This window comes from Lutjanus erythropterus, chromosome 4, assembly GCF_056507025.1.
Source record: "Lutjanus erythropterus isolate fLutEry1 chromosome 4, fLutEry1.hap2, whole genome shotgun sequence".
Lineage (NCBI taxonomy): Eukaryota > Metazoa > Chordata > Actinopteri > Lutjaniformes > Lutjanidae > Lutjanus > Lutjanus erythropterus.
In genome coordinates this window covers 44,196,028-44,210,522 of record NC_139320.1, presented here as the reverse complement: position 1 = coordinate 44,210,522, position 14,495 = coordinate 44,196,028, and the positions used below count along the sequence as shown (strand labels likewise).

Here is a 14,495-nt window from a genome sequence, read left to right as displayed (position 1 = left end):
CTCCACAAAAAGTAACGGCAGAATGGGAGTTCAGGTATTTGTTGTATTGAAAAAAGTCTGCAGAGGTCTTCAGTTGAGTTTGATTACACCTGGCAGATGTATAAACAGTCTCAGAATTGTGCAAATCAGTTGGAAGAAAACACAAATCAAGCATTTGTTGAGCTCTTCTCCTCCCGAAATATTTGCAGCAAATCCAAGCTTTTTCTTTCTCACCCAAGTCCACTTTTACAAGACAGAAAAGCCAAAACAACACTCTTCACTGCTAGTTTCATGCTGTAAAAGAGAAGTCTTCTCCCGGGGTGCCACAAGCAAACAAAACCTGTCCAGTAGGCCTTATATGTGCATTCATTGCAATGCAAAACAGATTTCCAATGCTTCAGCATCACTTAAGGCCCTACTTTCAATTACAATGTCACGAGCACTTAGAGCTGACGGGCCTTTAGAGGAGGAGAGTGGAACCTGTGGTGAAGCTCCAGACGGGTTCAAAAAGAGACCATTAGGGACTTTAAATATAAAATAAAAACACTCAGATTGAAAAATCTACTTGTCAGATGCTTATTTTCTAAAAATACAGCCAATAAAAACATATGTGAGCCACACCAGCCAGCATAAATACAGGCTCTGGATATTGTCAGAATTAGTTGGAGAATGCATGCTGATTTTCTTTGCAGGAGGAGAGGAGAGGAGAGGAGAGGAGAGGAGAGGAGAGGAGAGGAGAGGAGAGGAGAGGAGAGGAGGATGGAATGTGCATTATACTACAATATACAACAATAATTGAAAACTAAGAATATGAATAGAAAGTGGTTGGTTAAAATGTACAATGTAAAGGGATAAATTCAGTATTTAATTGCTCCAATTCAAGAATAAAAATAAATAAGCACAGAGAAATTATAAGCAAATTATAAATAGAAAAAAAAACGTAAAAATATGTGAAAATATGCATTATACTATAATATACAACAATATGTAGAAAATAAGTAAAGGAAATAAATGATACTACTGCCACTACTACAATACATTATATACAAGAACGTGAACACAAACAATAATGTTAAAATAATAAAATAATGAAAATATACATTTTAAAATTACATTAAACATAAAATAAAAATAAATAAAGTAAATATTATTATAAAGACTAATAAAATAAAAATGAAGATGAGTGTAAAAGTATGTGTATAATAATGAAACTATAGGCCTATACAAGAGTGTAAACAAAACAAAAATGTTGAGGATGCGGTCTATAAATAAGGGTGTTAAGATGCAAGAGTATTATAAATAGGAATAAAGGTTGGTTCAAATGTCCACTTATAATAACTGCACTATGCCATTGTAAACCCACATGTTGCACTATTGCATTATTATGAATATTGCACAGTTGAATTATTGCACTAAATGACTGCACCGTTAAATCAATATTGCCTAACTAAATATATAAACGATTAATAAATCTTAATTTTCTTCTGACAGTGGTGAAATAAGAAGGAGACAGGAGTGGAGAAAATGCTGAAGTAAAGGAGAGGAGAGAGGAGGAGATGGGATAGTGCGGGGGAAGAGGGGAGGAGAGGAGGAGAGGAGGCTCGCTCTTCTATTTTCCTCCTGGATCCCGCCCTCCTGGTCAGGGGTTGGTCAGGGAAACCCTACTCCCGCGCGTGGATTGGTCCGCTCTCCTCCGGACGGGCAAAATAGTCTCTCTTCACAGACACAATAAAGTTTAGTGCTGGACTCTTGCAGGCAGTGTAGGCGCAAAAGCACACCGCCGTATGCGCTGCTGCGCTCCTCCGCACGGAGTTGACTAACGGGAAACAACGCAACAAGGACTGCGGGATTTATCTTTTAAAACTGCAGATGCACAGATTGTTTTAACTGAAAATACTTAATTAGGTCTCGCAATGATTCTGTGCCTCTTTGTGGATATTTTAATCTCCTGAATGGGTCGGAGTTGGATATTATAGCCCCCAAAACGCACGGACTACATGCGCTCCACTCTTGCAGGACTATAAACACGCGTCTCCAAGGTGACCAAAGCTAACTTTGTGTGTTTTGAGGACAGGACATATAACCGTGCCGACATTTAAAGAAGGGGCAGCGTTGCTGTGACCATGCCCGGGATGATGGTGTCGCTCAGCGGGGCAGCCCTGCTCCTCCTGTCCGGGCTGGTCGCTCCGCTCTGCGTGGTGCAGGCTTTCGGCGACGAGGTGGAGGAGATGACCTGCGACCCCATCAGGATCAGCATGTGCCAGGGTCTCGGCTACAACGTCACCAAGATGCCCAACCTGGTCGGCAACGTGCTGCAGTCTGACGCCGAGCTGCAGCTGACCACGTTCACACCGCTCATACAGTACGGCTGCTCCAGTCAACTCAAGGTACTGACAAGGCACTGACGATAGAATAGAATAGAATAGAATAGAATAGAATAGAATAGACAGGATTGGGCCAGATTTCTTTGAAATGTAGTCAGTAGCTGAACACAAATGTCCTTTTTTGTAATTAGTTACATAATCACAAAAAGTAATCTTATCTGATTACTTTTGGATTGCTTAACAATCAGAAATTTAAATTTGCAGCAATCTACTAAAAAAGTGGTCACAGCCTCAAACAATTCAATTCCACAAATATTATTATTTATTTTTTAAACATCTCAAAACTTTTTCAAGGCAAATAAAATTGTTTCCCATGAGAAAAGGTGTCATTTTAAGAAAGCTGCATTTCGAAGATGTCGTCAATAATGCAATCAGGTATTCATGACAATATAACTAAAGTCTAATTACACATTTTTCAAATGTAATATAGGATGATTATAGTTACTTTTTGTAATTTGATTACATAATCCCTATTAAATGTAATCATTGCAACACAACCCTGATAACAGAATAAAATTCCTTTATTTTCATCACAGAGTTGAACAAAACTGAGAAGGCAATCCTTCTGGTGCAAACACACAAATTAAATAAATTAAAAAAAAATAGAACAATATAGAAAAAGTACAAAAATAAGATATATTGATATTATAGATAGATATGTATTGCAATATTGTGTTTTGTTATATGGTATCAATTCTTAACAACACTATCATTCCAGCTGAGTAAAAGTTAAAAACAAATTCAGCTCAGATTTTTGCATATAGTGGTGTGTTCTTTATATGACACTTTTCCTAACATTAATAAAAAAAAAAGTAACATATCACCTTGCTTACAATATTGCAACATATCACAATACATTTGAATCCTTGTATCATGATACATATCAGATCACTAAATTTGCCAGTACACAGACCTAATATACATATATATATTTGCTGTAACCTGGAGAACAGTAGATACTGAGATATCACACACTTCTGGGTGAATTTTTTGTGGCTCTATGTACAATATCACTATGTACAAGTAGTGTGGTTGGAATAAATACAGAAATATGTACATATGGGTTTATATTATGTATACATGTGGACTGTACACATATACAAATGCAGTATAAACATCTGTGCGGTGTTCTTCATATAGATGTGAGGGTGCAGTGTACATATGTAAACATCATGTACATGAGGTGCCGTCTGAATTTTGACATTTTGTGCAGTGTTTTAAGAATGTAAACAGTAAAGTATTGTGGTGGTGACAGTCACATGTCCCAGACAGTCAGTGTCTGTGTTTGAAAGAGTTCTGATGACACTGATACTGATGATATGAGAATAGACAGTGTGATATTAAAAGCACGCACTGAAGCTGCACAAATTTAGGAACACTCATCCTGGACTCTAAAAAAGGCATGGCTGAGAGGAGATAGTCTGCTATATTTATGTGTGTGTGTGTGTGTGTGTGTGTGTGTGTGTGTGCGTGTGCGTGCGCAGAGAGAGAGGAACAGTGCGGTCCCAGAGCACATGACAGGCTACAAGCAATAGTTGACTATTCAGTGAACTGTTGAGTCTGATGGTGCCAGTGATAATGAGCAGCATAATATAATATAGGTTGACCCCCACAGAGTTAAAATAAGCAGGAGGGGTCCCCGTCCTCCTTCCTGTTGTGCCAGGCTGTCATGCTAATTTCAATGAAAATGCCCCCTCTGTCTGTTGACATTCTGAGTTCATGCCCCACACAGCAACAGCTGAGTCTTCACTGCGATATACTGTACTGTCTGCTCCTCGACAATGGTGCCCTCAGTGTCCTGAGACAAATGCTGCTTGTTTGCCTCATGCACCATGTAAGAGAAAAATTAGATTGGTCCTATTCCATGTCCTTAAGATTTTACTTTAGATTAGAAATTGGAAACACTGGTGACACAACAAGAGATGTGTCACTGAATTGAGTTTAGTTTCTGAAATGACATATTTTCATTTAAAGACATCCCTTATCACATAGCTGATCATCCTGAGACGTCTGCATAGTAGGGCAACAAATAACAATTATTTGCGCTGTCAATTAATCTATTGATCATTTTCTTGATTAATCAATTAGTTGTTTGGTTTCTGTAGTGTCAGAAAACTGTGATAAAGATTGATCAGTGTTTCCCAAAGCCAAAGATCACCTCCTCAAATGTCTTGTTTTGTCCATAACCAGGGCTGACTTGTATGATACCTTGATATTTTTAGGCTATTATATCTCAATATATACATTTTTTTTTTATGGCTGGGTGAGACGAAATCAAATATCATTATATTTCTGATCAAATATTGATATTGTGACAATATTGTTGGGATGACTAATGATACTTTCACAAAATATTAACACGATGAGATTTGTGATAAATGACAATCTGTAATGTGAATGAAGTTACTAAACTGGTCAAAGCAAATAGTAGAACAGCTAGAAAAGTCTGGAAAGTTGAAAATTACATCACTTTACTGTAATGCAGCTTTTAAAACCAGGTAAAGACACCAATTAATGCAGCAACACTATATGAAATTATCCAGATTCTAAGATGATATAAAATCACACAATAGCATCACAATATGGATATAATATCAATATATTTGCCAGCTCTATCCACAACCTAAGGATATTCACATTAAGAAGGGGGAATCAGAGAATTCTCACAAAATTACTCAAACCAATTAATCGATTAATTTAAAAGTTGACAAGTAATTGATTAATCGTTGCAGCTTGATACGAAAACAAGCATTTTGCTCTGATGTGTCACTATTTTCTGGAAGTTGTATTTGTAAGTCTGAAGACGTGTGCACATTTTCTTTGTGTTCTTCTGTGAGTTTTTGTGTTATTTTGACACGCTAAATTAATGTAGCTGCAACTATTGTTCATATTCTTAGTTAATCCATCAGTTTAGTCCATAAAATGAGGGAAAATCATGAAAAGTGTTGACACTGTTTCCCAAAGCCCTGAAGTCCTTAAATATCTTGGTCCACAACCCGAAGATATTCAGTTTACTGTCATAAGAGACTAAAAGATCCAGAGAGCATTCACACCGGAGAAGCTGAAATCAGGGAATTTGGACTTTTTTTCTCTTTAAAACAGTCTTAAAACAATTAATTGACTATCGCAATAGTTGGCAAATAATTTAATAGCTGACAGCCTAACCAACTAATCGTCACATCTCGAAATTAATACACTGCTTAAGAGATTATTTGTGTGCGTGTGTGTGAGACAGCCAGACAGAACAAGGAGCAACTGCAGCATGAAACCAAACTGTCCCCCTCCAGCTGAAAATTGGCCTGTAAGATTAGCTGACACCCCCCACCCCCCTTCCCTCTCTCTCTCACACACACACACATACACACACATACACGCTAAAGAGGGAGGAAAGGGGAAAGGGAAACCGTATCCCCCAACATTTGCTCTAATGGGAGGCTTCCTGACTGGTAACCAGAGCAGCTTTTAGCAGAGAAGTGACAGCACTCAGGTTACCAACAGTCGGGGAAAACACCCAGAACGTGTTACATTACTGTCACTGGTACAGAATGCATACGTTACTGTGGGAAACATCAGAAATGTTACTGCATCTAATCTAATATTGCACTCTTTCCTACTTTGTACTGAAACTGCTGCATAAGAATCTCCCCCTGGATAGATCAAATTCTATCTTCCATAATCTTCTTTTGCCTTTATAAACTGTGAGAATTGAATCATGTGCAAACACACAAACAAAGCATCCACTCACCCACACAGGGGGCAACTAATCTGTTAACTTTTTTAATTCCATCTAATCAGGCTGTAAATTACTCTGGACAACTCCAGTATGTGTGGTTCAGTTTGGGAACAAAGATTGTCTATTTGTGGTGAGAAACTTAAACTGTCTCCAGATTGGCCAGTCTGCTCCATTTGCTGCGCTACAACCCAGATACTCATCAGAGAGCACTGTAACAAACTGAGTTTAAAGGAAGTTCCCTTTGACTCAGATAACTGATCCTGACATCCCGTACTTCCCATACACAGTCAGTAACAGAGTAAGGAGACACTGCATCACGCTGTCGACTCATAATCATAGAGACACGACTGTTTCTTTGCTAATATACAAACGTTATTAGGTATTTCAGAAAATTATTGATGATTCTGTATCTTTTACACCATATAAATCCTACAGGAATGTAGTGGAATCAGCTGAGCTTTTCTCAATAACTATTGAGTTTTATTCAAGTCAATTTTAATTTTAAATACTTTATTATGTTATCTTCTACCTTGAAATCTTTTTAAATTAGTTGAATGTACACTGTAAAAAAAGAGCTGATAAAACTTAAAGAAAATAATAAAGCAACCAGCTGCAAAACCTTTTTAAGGTTAAGGCTCAACTAAGGACTAGTTGCTGTGTTACTCAAAGTTTACTCAAAGTGCTATCTACAGTTTATCTAACTTAACCTTATCATTCAGATCTACCTGTGTATTTAAGTTAAGACAACTTAAATTATTACATGCGATGAACCGAAAAAGTTTGACAAGTGAATTTTTTAACCTAAGTTGACACAACAAGTTAGCCCTTTATGTTAGCAAATTCAAAAAGGGCTTTCCAGCTGGTTGTTTTCCTTTTTGTATTTTTACAATGTAAAAGAGATCTACTTTATCTGCACTTGTTGACAGCGTGAATTGAGAGTTGTTGGATATCTTTTAATATAAATTCATTTATCTTTTAATGTCAAATAAATTTTAAGGCAGCCCAAAAATGTTTCTAACTTTTTAAATTTAAAACTTTTTAGAGTGCATTTTTATACAATTTATCATGGTTGTGATAAATTCATATCTATACATACACAGATGAACATTTTCAATGTTTATTTAACTCAATTCTCACAGAAAATAAGAGTTATATAATGTTTCTGTGTCTGTTTATTTCCTAACCTTGACACCCTTCTTGGATTCATGTTTCATTTGGGCTCCGTTCAAGGGCTGATTTCAAGCTGGGTTTTCTCTATCACTGGATCAAGGCTGCAAGCCCAAAACATTTTGTTCTTATTATGGCCCATTAAGTATTTTGGTATTTTCGAAATGAAAAATGGCAGCAAACCCTCCCCTCTAACACGCTTCAGCATTTAAAGTGGGCCATCACCTTGTCCAAGCTCCTGGGGCGCATGTTTGTTTCCTTTACTTGAAAGTAGTTGAGTGAAATGTACTTTCTGCTTCTGTGTATTTTCATATCATGAGCCTGGCACAATTTTACACTCTGGCTTCAAACAGATTTTACCGTAAAGGCATGAAATCACTTAAAATTGCAACCTTTTGCAACCCCAGAGTACATCTTCCTCACTCACCTCACCAGCACCTCAAACAGTCAGATGTGACTTCAGACTGCTCACTATCTTTATAACCCTGACTTAGATATCTATTTCAAAACCAGTGCCATGGGACAGAGACAACTGAGCCTTGGATTAGGGGGGATTATGGTGCATTACAGGGCACATGCCCTCAGTGTTGTTAAATTCACAGATTGTTTTTAAAGATGCAGAGTTGGATGTGTAACCTTGGAAGCAGATTAGTATTGGCAACAGTGTTTTAACTCAAGTTGTGGAGTTTCTTATTAGAAGTGACAGTAGAGACCCACCACTAGAAGAGGTGATGCAATGTATTGAAAGTGAAGAGCAGCAGGATAGTGAGTGGTATAATATGCGAGTAGATGGAGGATCCGCATGTGGGAGTACAGAGTGTAGCCGCCCAACAGCTGTAATCCTGTTGTAATATATAGAAAGATTGGCCCACAGGGTAGACACAGCACTGTTTCCACTTCTTTAGCAGGCTGACACGATTTACCTCCTGCTTCACAGTTCGCTTGAACTTAGCTGGAACAAAGCCCACAAAGCAGTGCACATGACATATGACATAACATTGGAAAACTGTTACACTCTTACTGCACTCTCAGTGTCTAAGTTGAAATTGGTGTGCTGTCATTTTTCATTCCTCCATGTGTTTCTTTTCACTCGAAAAAAACAGAATACATTTTATTTGAATACACATACAACGCATAATTCTAATAGTAACTCGACACATCAGCATCAGTCTAAGCTCATTTTGAGTTTTGTGTCCTTTCTTTCTCTTTAAACTTGCTCTGCAGTCCTTCTTCACTGTAAGCTATGAATTCTCGCTACAGAACGCATACAAAATGTTCAACCTGCAATCTTGTATCTCCATTTTCCTGCAGTTCTTCCTGTGCTCAGTCTATGTGCCAATGTGCACAGACAAGGTTCCCATCCCCATTGGTCCATGTGGTAGCATGTGTCTCTCCGTCAAGAAAAAATGCCTCCCAGTGCTCCACGAGTTTGGCTTCATATGGCCTGAGGTGAGTCACATCATCACATGAACATCCCGCATATACTAGCAAATCTAACTTTAGGATGTGGCTGAAAAAATAGGATATATATATAAAAAAACGAATATTAAAGGAATAATTCAGATTATTTGAAGTGGGGTTATATGAGGTACTTATATTACCTGGCAGTAACCCCAGTCTTGGGAAGCAGGAAGGAGTGCTGGCACGGAAGCTAAACAATGTACTGCTGTGGGCAGGGTCAGCAACAAAAAGTACACTATGTTTAGAATATATTCACAGCTTTACTTTGCAATTAGACAGCCTTTCCTGACATGACACCACTGTTATATAAACCAAATATCGCTCTGTCTAAATCAACCAAACTCCATGTGCAAAATCAGTCATTTTACCTTGCATAACGTGGGAATTCCTAGTCTACTGCGGCCTCGCTCTGTTAGTTTGTGTTATTGTGTGACCTGTATTTTAAATGGTTAATCTGGATTCACCGTCACACAATAACACAAACAAACTAAAATATAGAGGCAACAGTAGACCAGCAACTTCCATGTTCTGCAATGTGAAATCACTGATTTTACCCATGGAGTTTGGTTGGTTTTCCAGTCAAAAAAGGCTGACTGATGCCAAGTCAAATCAGTAAAAATATTCTAAATATATAGTAGTGCACGCTTAAACTGACATTGATTTTCTTTTAATGGAACTTTTTTAAGTGGCTAAAATACCATTTCTGCTAACCCTGTCCACAGCAGTACATTGCTAAGCGCATGTGCTGGTACTCCTCTCTTTTCTCAAAACGGGGGGCATGCAAACCACACCTACTGTAGGTACTAAACTGACTATTGATAAATACTTTATACACACCCACATCAAATAATCTGAACTATCCCTTTAAGACAAAATGATTTCTTTCAGAGAAAAAAAATCACACAAATTTATGTAAATTAGTTCAAGAAGCATCACGGCCTTAACAAGTGACCATCATGTCTCCTCTCCAGGTGCTCAACTGCAGCCTCTTCCCACCTCAAAATGACCACAACCACATGTGCATGGAGGGTCCGGGGGACGAGGACCCGCCCTATCAGCCCGTCCGTATTCCTCATCACCAGGAAGAGTGTCAGGCGTTGGGATCTGCCCCTGATCAGTACACCTGGTTAAAACAGACGGAGAGCTGCACTCTCCAGTGCGGCTACGACAGTGGGCTCTACCGACGGGGGGCCAAAGTCTTCACGGACGCGTGGATGGCGGTGTGGGCTGTGCTGTGCTTCCTGTCGACCACCCTGACAGTCCTGACCTTTCTGCTGGATTCACAGCGCTTCTCCTACCCTGAAAGGCCCATCATCTTCCTCTCCATGTGCTGTAATCTGTACAGTGTTGCTTACCTGGTAAGTAGGAGACTGAAGTTTCTTTGTGAAGAAAGAATGAATACAAAGGAAAAAAAATAAAGAATAAGTGAAACAAGATATATAAAACTTATTTTTATAGTAGACCAAGACAGATCTGTTAGCAATATTATTGACCCCAAACTGGCCTATCACAGCGATATCAGCTATACCAGTATTACTGTATTTGTTGTTAAAACAGAATTCTTTTTGTTTTATTTTATCAGAATCTTTTAGTCATTGATCAATGAGCTTTGTCTCTTTCTAATAAATTTTTAAAGGGATAGAAAAGTTGTCTGGACAGAGTGAGTGGACAGATTTATCAGGTTGTCTCTGTGAAATGTATGCCACATTCAACAAACCAAAGCAAGATACAAGATACAGAAGATTAAATCGTGAACTGCTTATGTAAATGGAAACTAGAGCCAGGCAGATATATCAGTCAGACAATATTATCAGCCCAATATTGGCCTAGCACAGCTTTGATGGTATTTGCATATATGTTGTTATTTTTTTTTTTTTTTTGCAGATTACATATATACATCAGTCTTGGCATCACCCTCAAAAATTCAGTTTTTTCAGGCTTTTATGGAAAAAATAATAAATCATAAGACTTTGCCTCTTTTTCTTAGATTAATAAAAATGTCACTTTCTGCGTTTTCCTGCAGGTGCGGTTGACTCTGGGAAGGGAGCGCGTTTCCTGTGACTTGGATGCTGCAGCCGTACCAATTCTAGTCCAAGAAGGCTTAAAGAGCACCGGGTGTGCCATAGTCTTCCTCCTGCTCTATTTCTTTGGCATGGCATCCTCACTCTGGTTAGTACAAACAAATTCACACACACACACACACACTTTTTATCATATCAATCCCTCGTCTCTTTGTCCCATTGTCATGAACTGTTGTGAAAGGACTTTAGGGGGAACAATTGGAACACGAGACTTGCATCCTGTTTTCTTTAAAGTCTATCTATCCTGTCTCATAACCTCTGTACTACATGGATTAATTTCCACATACAAAGGCAGTCTTTGTAAAAAAAAAAAAAAGGCACTTTTTGACTGCGTGCTGCACTACAGTTGCAGTGGAAACACTCTGCTGCCGCAGCTCTTTTTTCTTCCGTTTCACTTTGCCCTCGTTTTCCTGTTTGTCTTTGCTCTTCCCTTTTGGAAGAGCAGCAGACTGAAAAGCCCAAGGACTTCATTCTCTCCTGAAATATGATCACAACTCTCTGTCGTATAACTCATTCTCACTCACTCACGCTGGTGTCACAATGAGCTGATTACAATAGGGACTAGATCTGTCTAGGATTTTTTTTTAATGGAAAAGTTACGGTCTTGTTCTCTCTTTCAGGTGGGTAATCCTGACCCTCACTTGGTTCTTGGCTGCTGGACTCAAGTGGGGCCACGAAGCCATTGAAATGCACAGCTCATACTTCCACATAGCAGCCTGGGCCATCCCAGCCGTCAAAACCATCGTCATCCTCATAATGAGACTGGTGGACGCGGACGACCTGACGGGGCTATGCTATGTCGGCAACCAGCAGCAAGAGGCGCTCACAGGCTTTGTGGTGGCACCACTAGCCACGTACCTTCTAATAGGTAATTACAACATGATAGTGCAATCAACTTATCTATTTGTGTGGCATTTTTCTATTACAAAAAGAGTACTTATATATATTTTATATATTCAGATCCTATATTAATTCCTAAAAGGTGCTGTAGTCACCAGGGATGGGCTGCACCAACTGGTCCTTACCGAGCCTGGTCTTAACTGCCAGGTCTGTCTTTTTCAAGACCAGTCTTTAGAATGGACTTTATGTCAGTTGTACCAACCAAACTTAACAATGCATGCCCATGTAATGACCACGCTATGCTGGCCTAGCAGCATCTGTTGCTTGGATACATTGCTAAGAATCTACAGCTACTCACTTCTAATTTGCAGCCACTTTATGGAGGCTCCAATAAAAATAATAGGCCGTTTCACTGGTGTTGAGATAAGAAAATGAATAGAGCTGTACAGCCAGCACATGAAAACGCTGACTGCCAGGCAGTCCAATGTAATAACAAATGAGAAGAAGCTGTCAGCTTGGGGAGAAATAAATGATTGTTCAGACCCTCACAGCTTTTGCTCAGGAAATGATGTACGGGAAAAGTGGAAAGACCTCCCAAGCAAGACAAAGAAAGGGCCCAGATTTTGACCCTACAACTGCTCCTACCGAGGCGCAGAATTTGTGTCAGGTCTAAGCGAGAAGGCTGGTGCAATGTAGAATGCTAGGTTACAACCAACGCAGCTTAAGTCCAGATGTGAGCTCTGTTGGAGCACCCAGCCACGTGGTTGGTAAATACAAATGTTTTGGTGGAACAACCTACGACCCGAGTATGAGACTGAACAATAAAATCATTCTTCAGAATCGCTTAAAGCACTTTCAACATGTACAAACCCTTAGTTCTTTTATTGCTTTATGCACTGGTCATTACGTTTTCTCTGGCATCACTTTAGTTTTCCTTTCTGTATCTCAGGAACTCTGTTCATCTGTGCTGGCCTGGTGGCTCTTTTCAAGATCCGCTCCAATCTGCAGAAGGATGGCGCCAAAACAGACAAGCTGGAGCGTTTAATGGTGAAGATTGGAGTGTTTTCTGTTCTCTACACCGTGCCAGCGTCCACCGTCATTGGCTGCTACCTCTACCAGCTCTCCCACTGGGGGGAGTTCAGGGCCAGTCCTCGGGACTCATACGTGGCGTCGGAGATGCTTCGAATCTTCATGTCACTGCTCGTAGGCATCACATCAGGCATGTGGATCTGGTCAGCGAAAACCCTCCACACCTGGCAGCGCTGCTCCGCCCGCCTGCTTAGGGACAGCAGGGCGAGCCGGGGGGGCAAGAGGGCACCGGGTGAGGGGTGGATCAAACCGGGGAAAGGCAACGAGACGGTGGTGTGAGAAGAAAAGGGCAGGAACGGACATCGACCTGCTTCTGTCCCACTTACAGAAACTCACTCTGCCAAATGAAAGACGGAGAGGGCAGAGAAGAGAGATGAGAGGGAGATGTGACACAGGAGTTTCTCAAGGAAGCCACTGGATGTAATGGCATCATAAACACTGCAGAGAGTCTGTAAGCATGCCTCACCCCCCCTCTAACTGACCCCGTGCCTGTCAAGGAGGAGTAAAGTGGAGGACTGGGTCGAACACAAGTAGCGACAGTAGCCTCTCTACCTCTGTTAGACTTCCTTTGCCCAGAGAGACGGAGAAAGCAACAAATGAAGGAGAAAGAGAGACGGGAAAGGCAGAACAGAAGCATTGACATACAGACCAGACACACCAATAAGCTGTGTAGCACCACGTCTACCTCTCTGTCTCTCTTTCCTCCAGAGCCCTCAGCAGAAGAGACTGAGCCTGCTGGATACAGTAACCCTTATACCGCTGTGTCTTTTTAGGGTCTTTTGAAGTTTTGAATTTTACACTGGACGGTCCTGGTGCAGACATTATACAGATCAAGGTTTCCCAAAAGCATCTGACGGCATGACTTCCTGTGGGACTTTATGTCCACACAGAGAAATTTTGAACTCTTAGACCAAAAGGAATTCAAAACTGATGGAAACATATCAAATATGGCCTTAAATCTGTGATGTGTTTACATCTGAACATTAACATACGTTTTTGTAAATTATTGACTTTTGTACAATATAAAAGAGCAGGTGATTTGATTGCTCAGAATTATTTTTGGGAAACCAGCTCTAAGCTGTAATAATGCACTATAATTATTTACAATATGTGAAGTGTCTGAGCTTGTCGCAAGTGCATTACCAGGGATGGCAGTGATTGGACTAATAACATATCATTAGAAAGTATATTAAAGGGAAAATGTGGCACTTTTCATGCTGATGTCCAGTCAGTGTTGATGGTAAACGTAGTCAATTGAAGCAATAATAATACTGACCAAGAAAACTGCCCTACTGCTCGTGGAGTTGGGTTGGCAGTGCCTACATATACCAGGATGCATTGCGTGGGAGCTTCTGATGCCCATACCGATGTTGCTGTGTATCACTGCTCTAGGATTATAGCTTTTACTTTGTTGGCCAAAACAGCGTCAGATGACAAAAATACTCATCAAGCACGCTCAGTGGCGACCCAGAGGTGGAGACTAGGAGCTGATGTGGGTTGTAGTTTGATTTTGCAGCAGGAGCACTCAACTTTCTCTTTGACTCCATTTACCATCAGCACTGACTGGATGTGCAGAATTTTCTCTTTAATATGCAGAGAGTTATCAAACAGGGAGACTTTGGTCAGAAAAAAAAATAACTAATGTGCTTTATCCCTCACTTTTCTTATAAATATTGTAAAGGCAGAAATATAATACTGCAATGAATGCTGGTAGTGCCCCAGCTGTGCCTTTTATTCATAGACATATATACACAGATGCTG

The 14,495-nt window shown here is 39.9% G+C and overlaps 1 protein-coding gene across 1 annotated transcript; it reads left to right on the top strand.

Annotated features, from left to right (window-relative positions):
* Positions 1–1,728: 1,728 nt before the first annotated feature.
* On the top strand, positions 1,729–14,128 carry fzd4 (frizzled class receptor 4). The gene is made up of 6 exons (XM_084718105.1): positions 1,729–2,366; positions 8,575–8,712; positions 9,696–10,082; positions 10,748–10,893; positions 11,426–11,673; positions 12,595–14,128. The coding sequence occupies exons 1-6, from the start codon at positions 2,103–2,105 to the stop codon at positions 13,011–13,013; spliced, it is 1,602 nt and encodes a 533-aa protein (XP_084574231.1). The 5' UTR covers positions 1,729–2,102; the 3' UTR covers positions 13,014–14,128.
* The last annotated feature ends 367 nt before the right edge of the window (positions 14,129–14,495 follow it).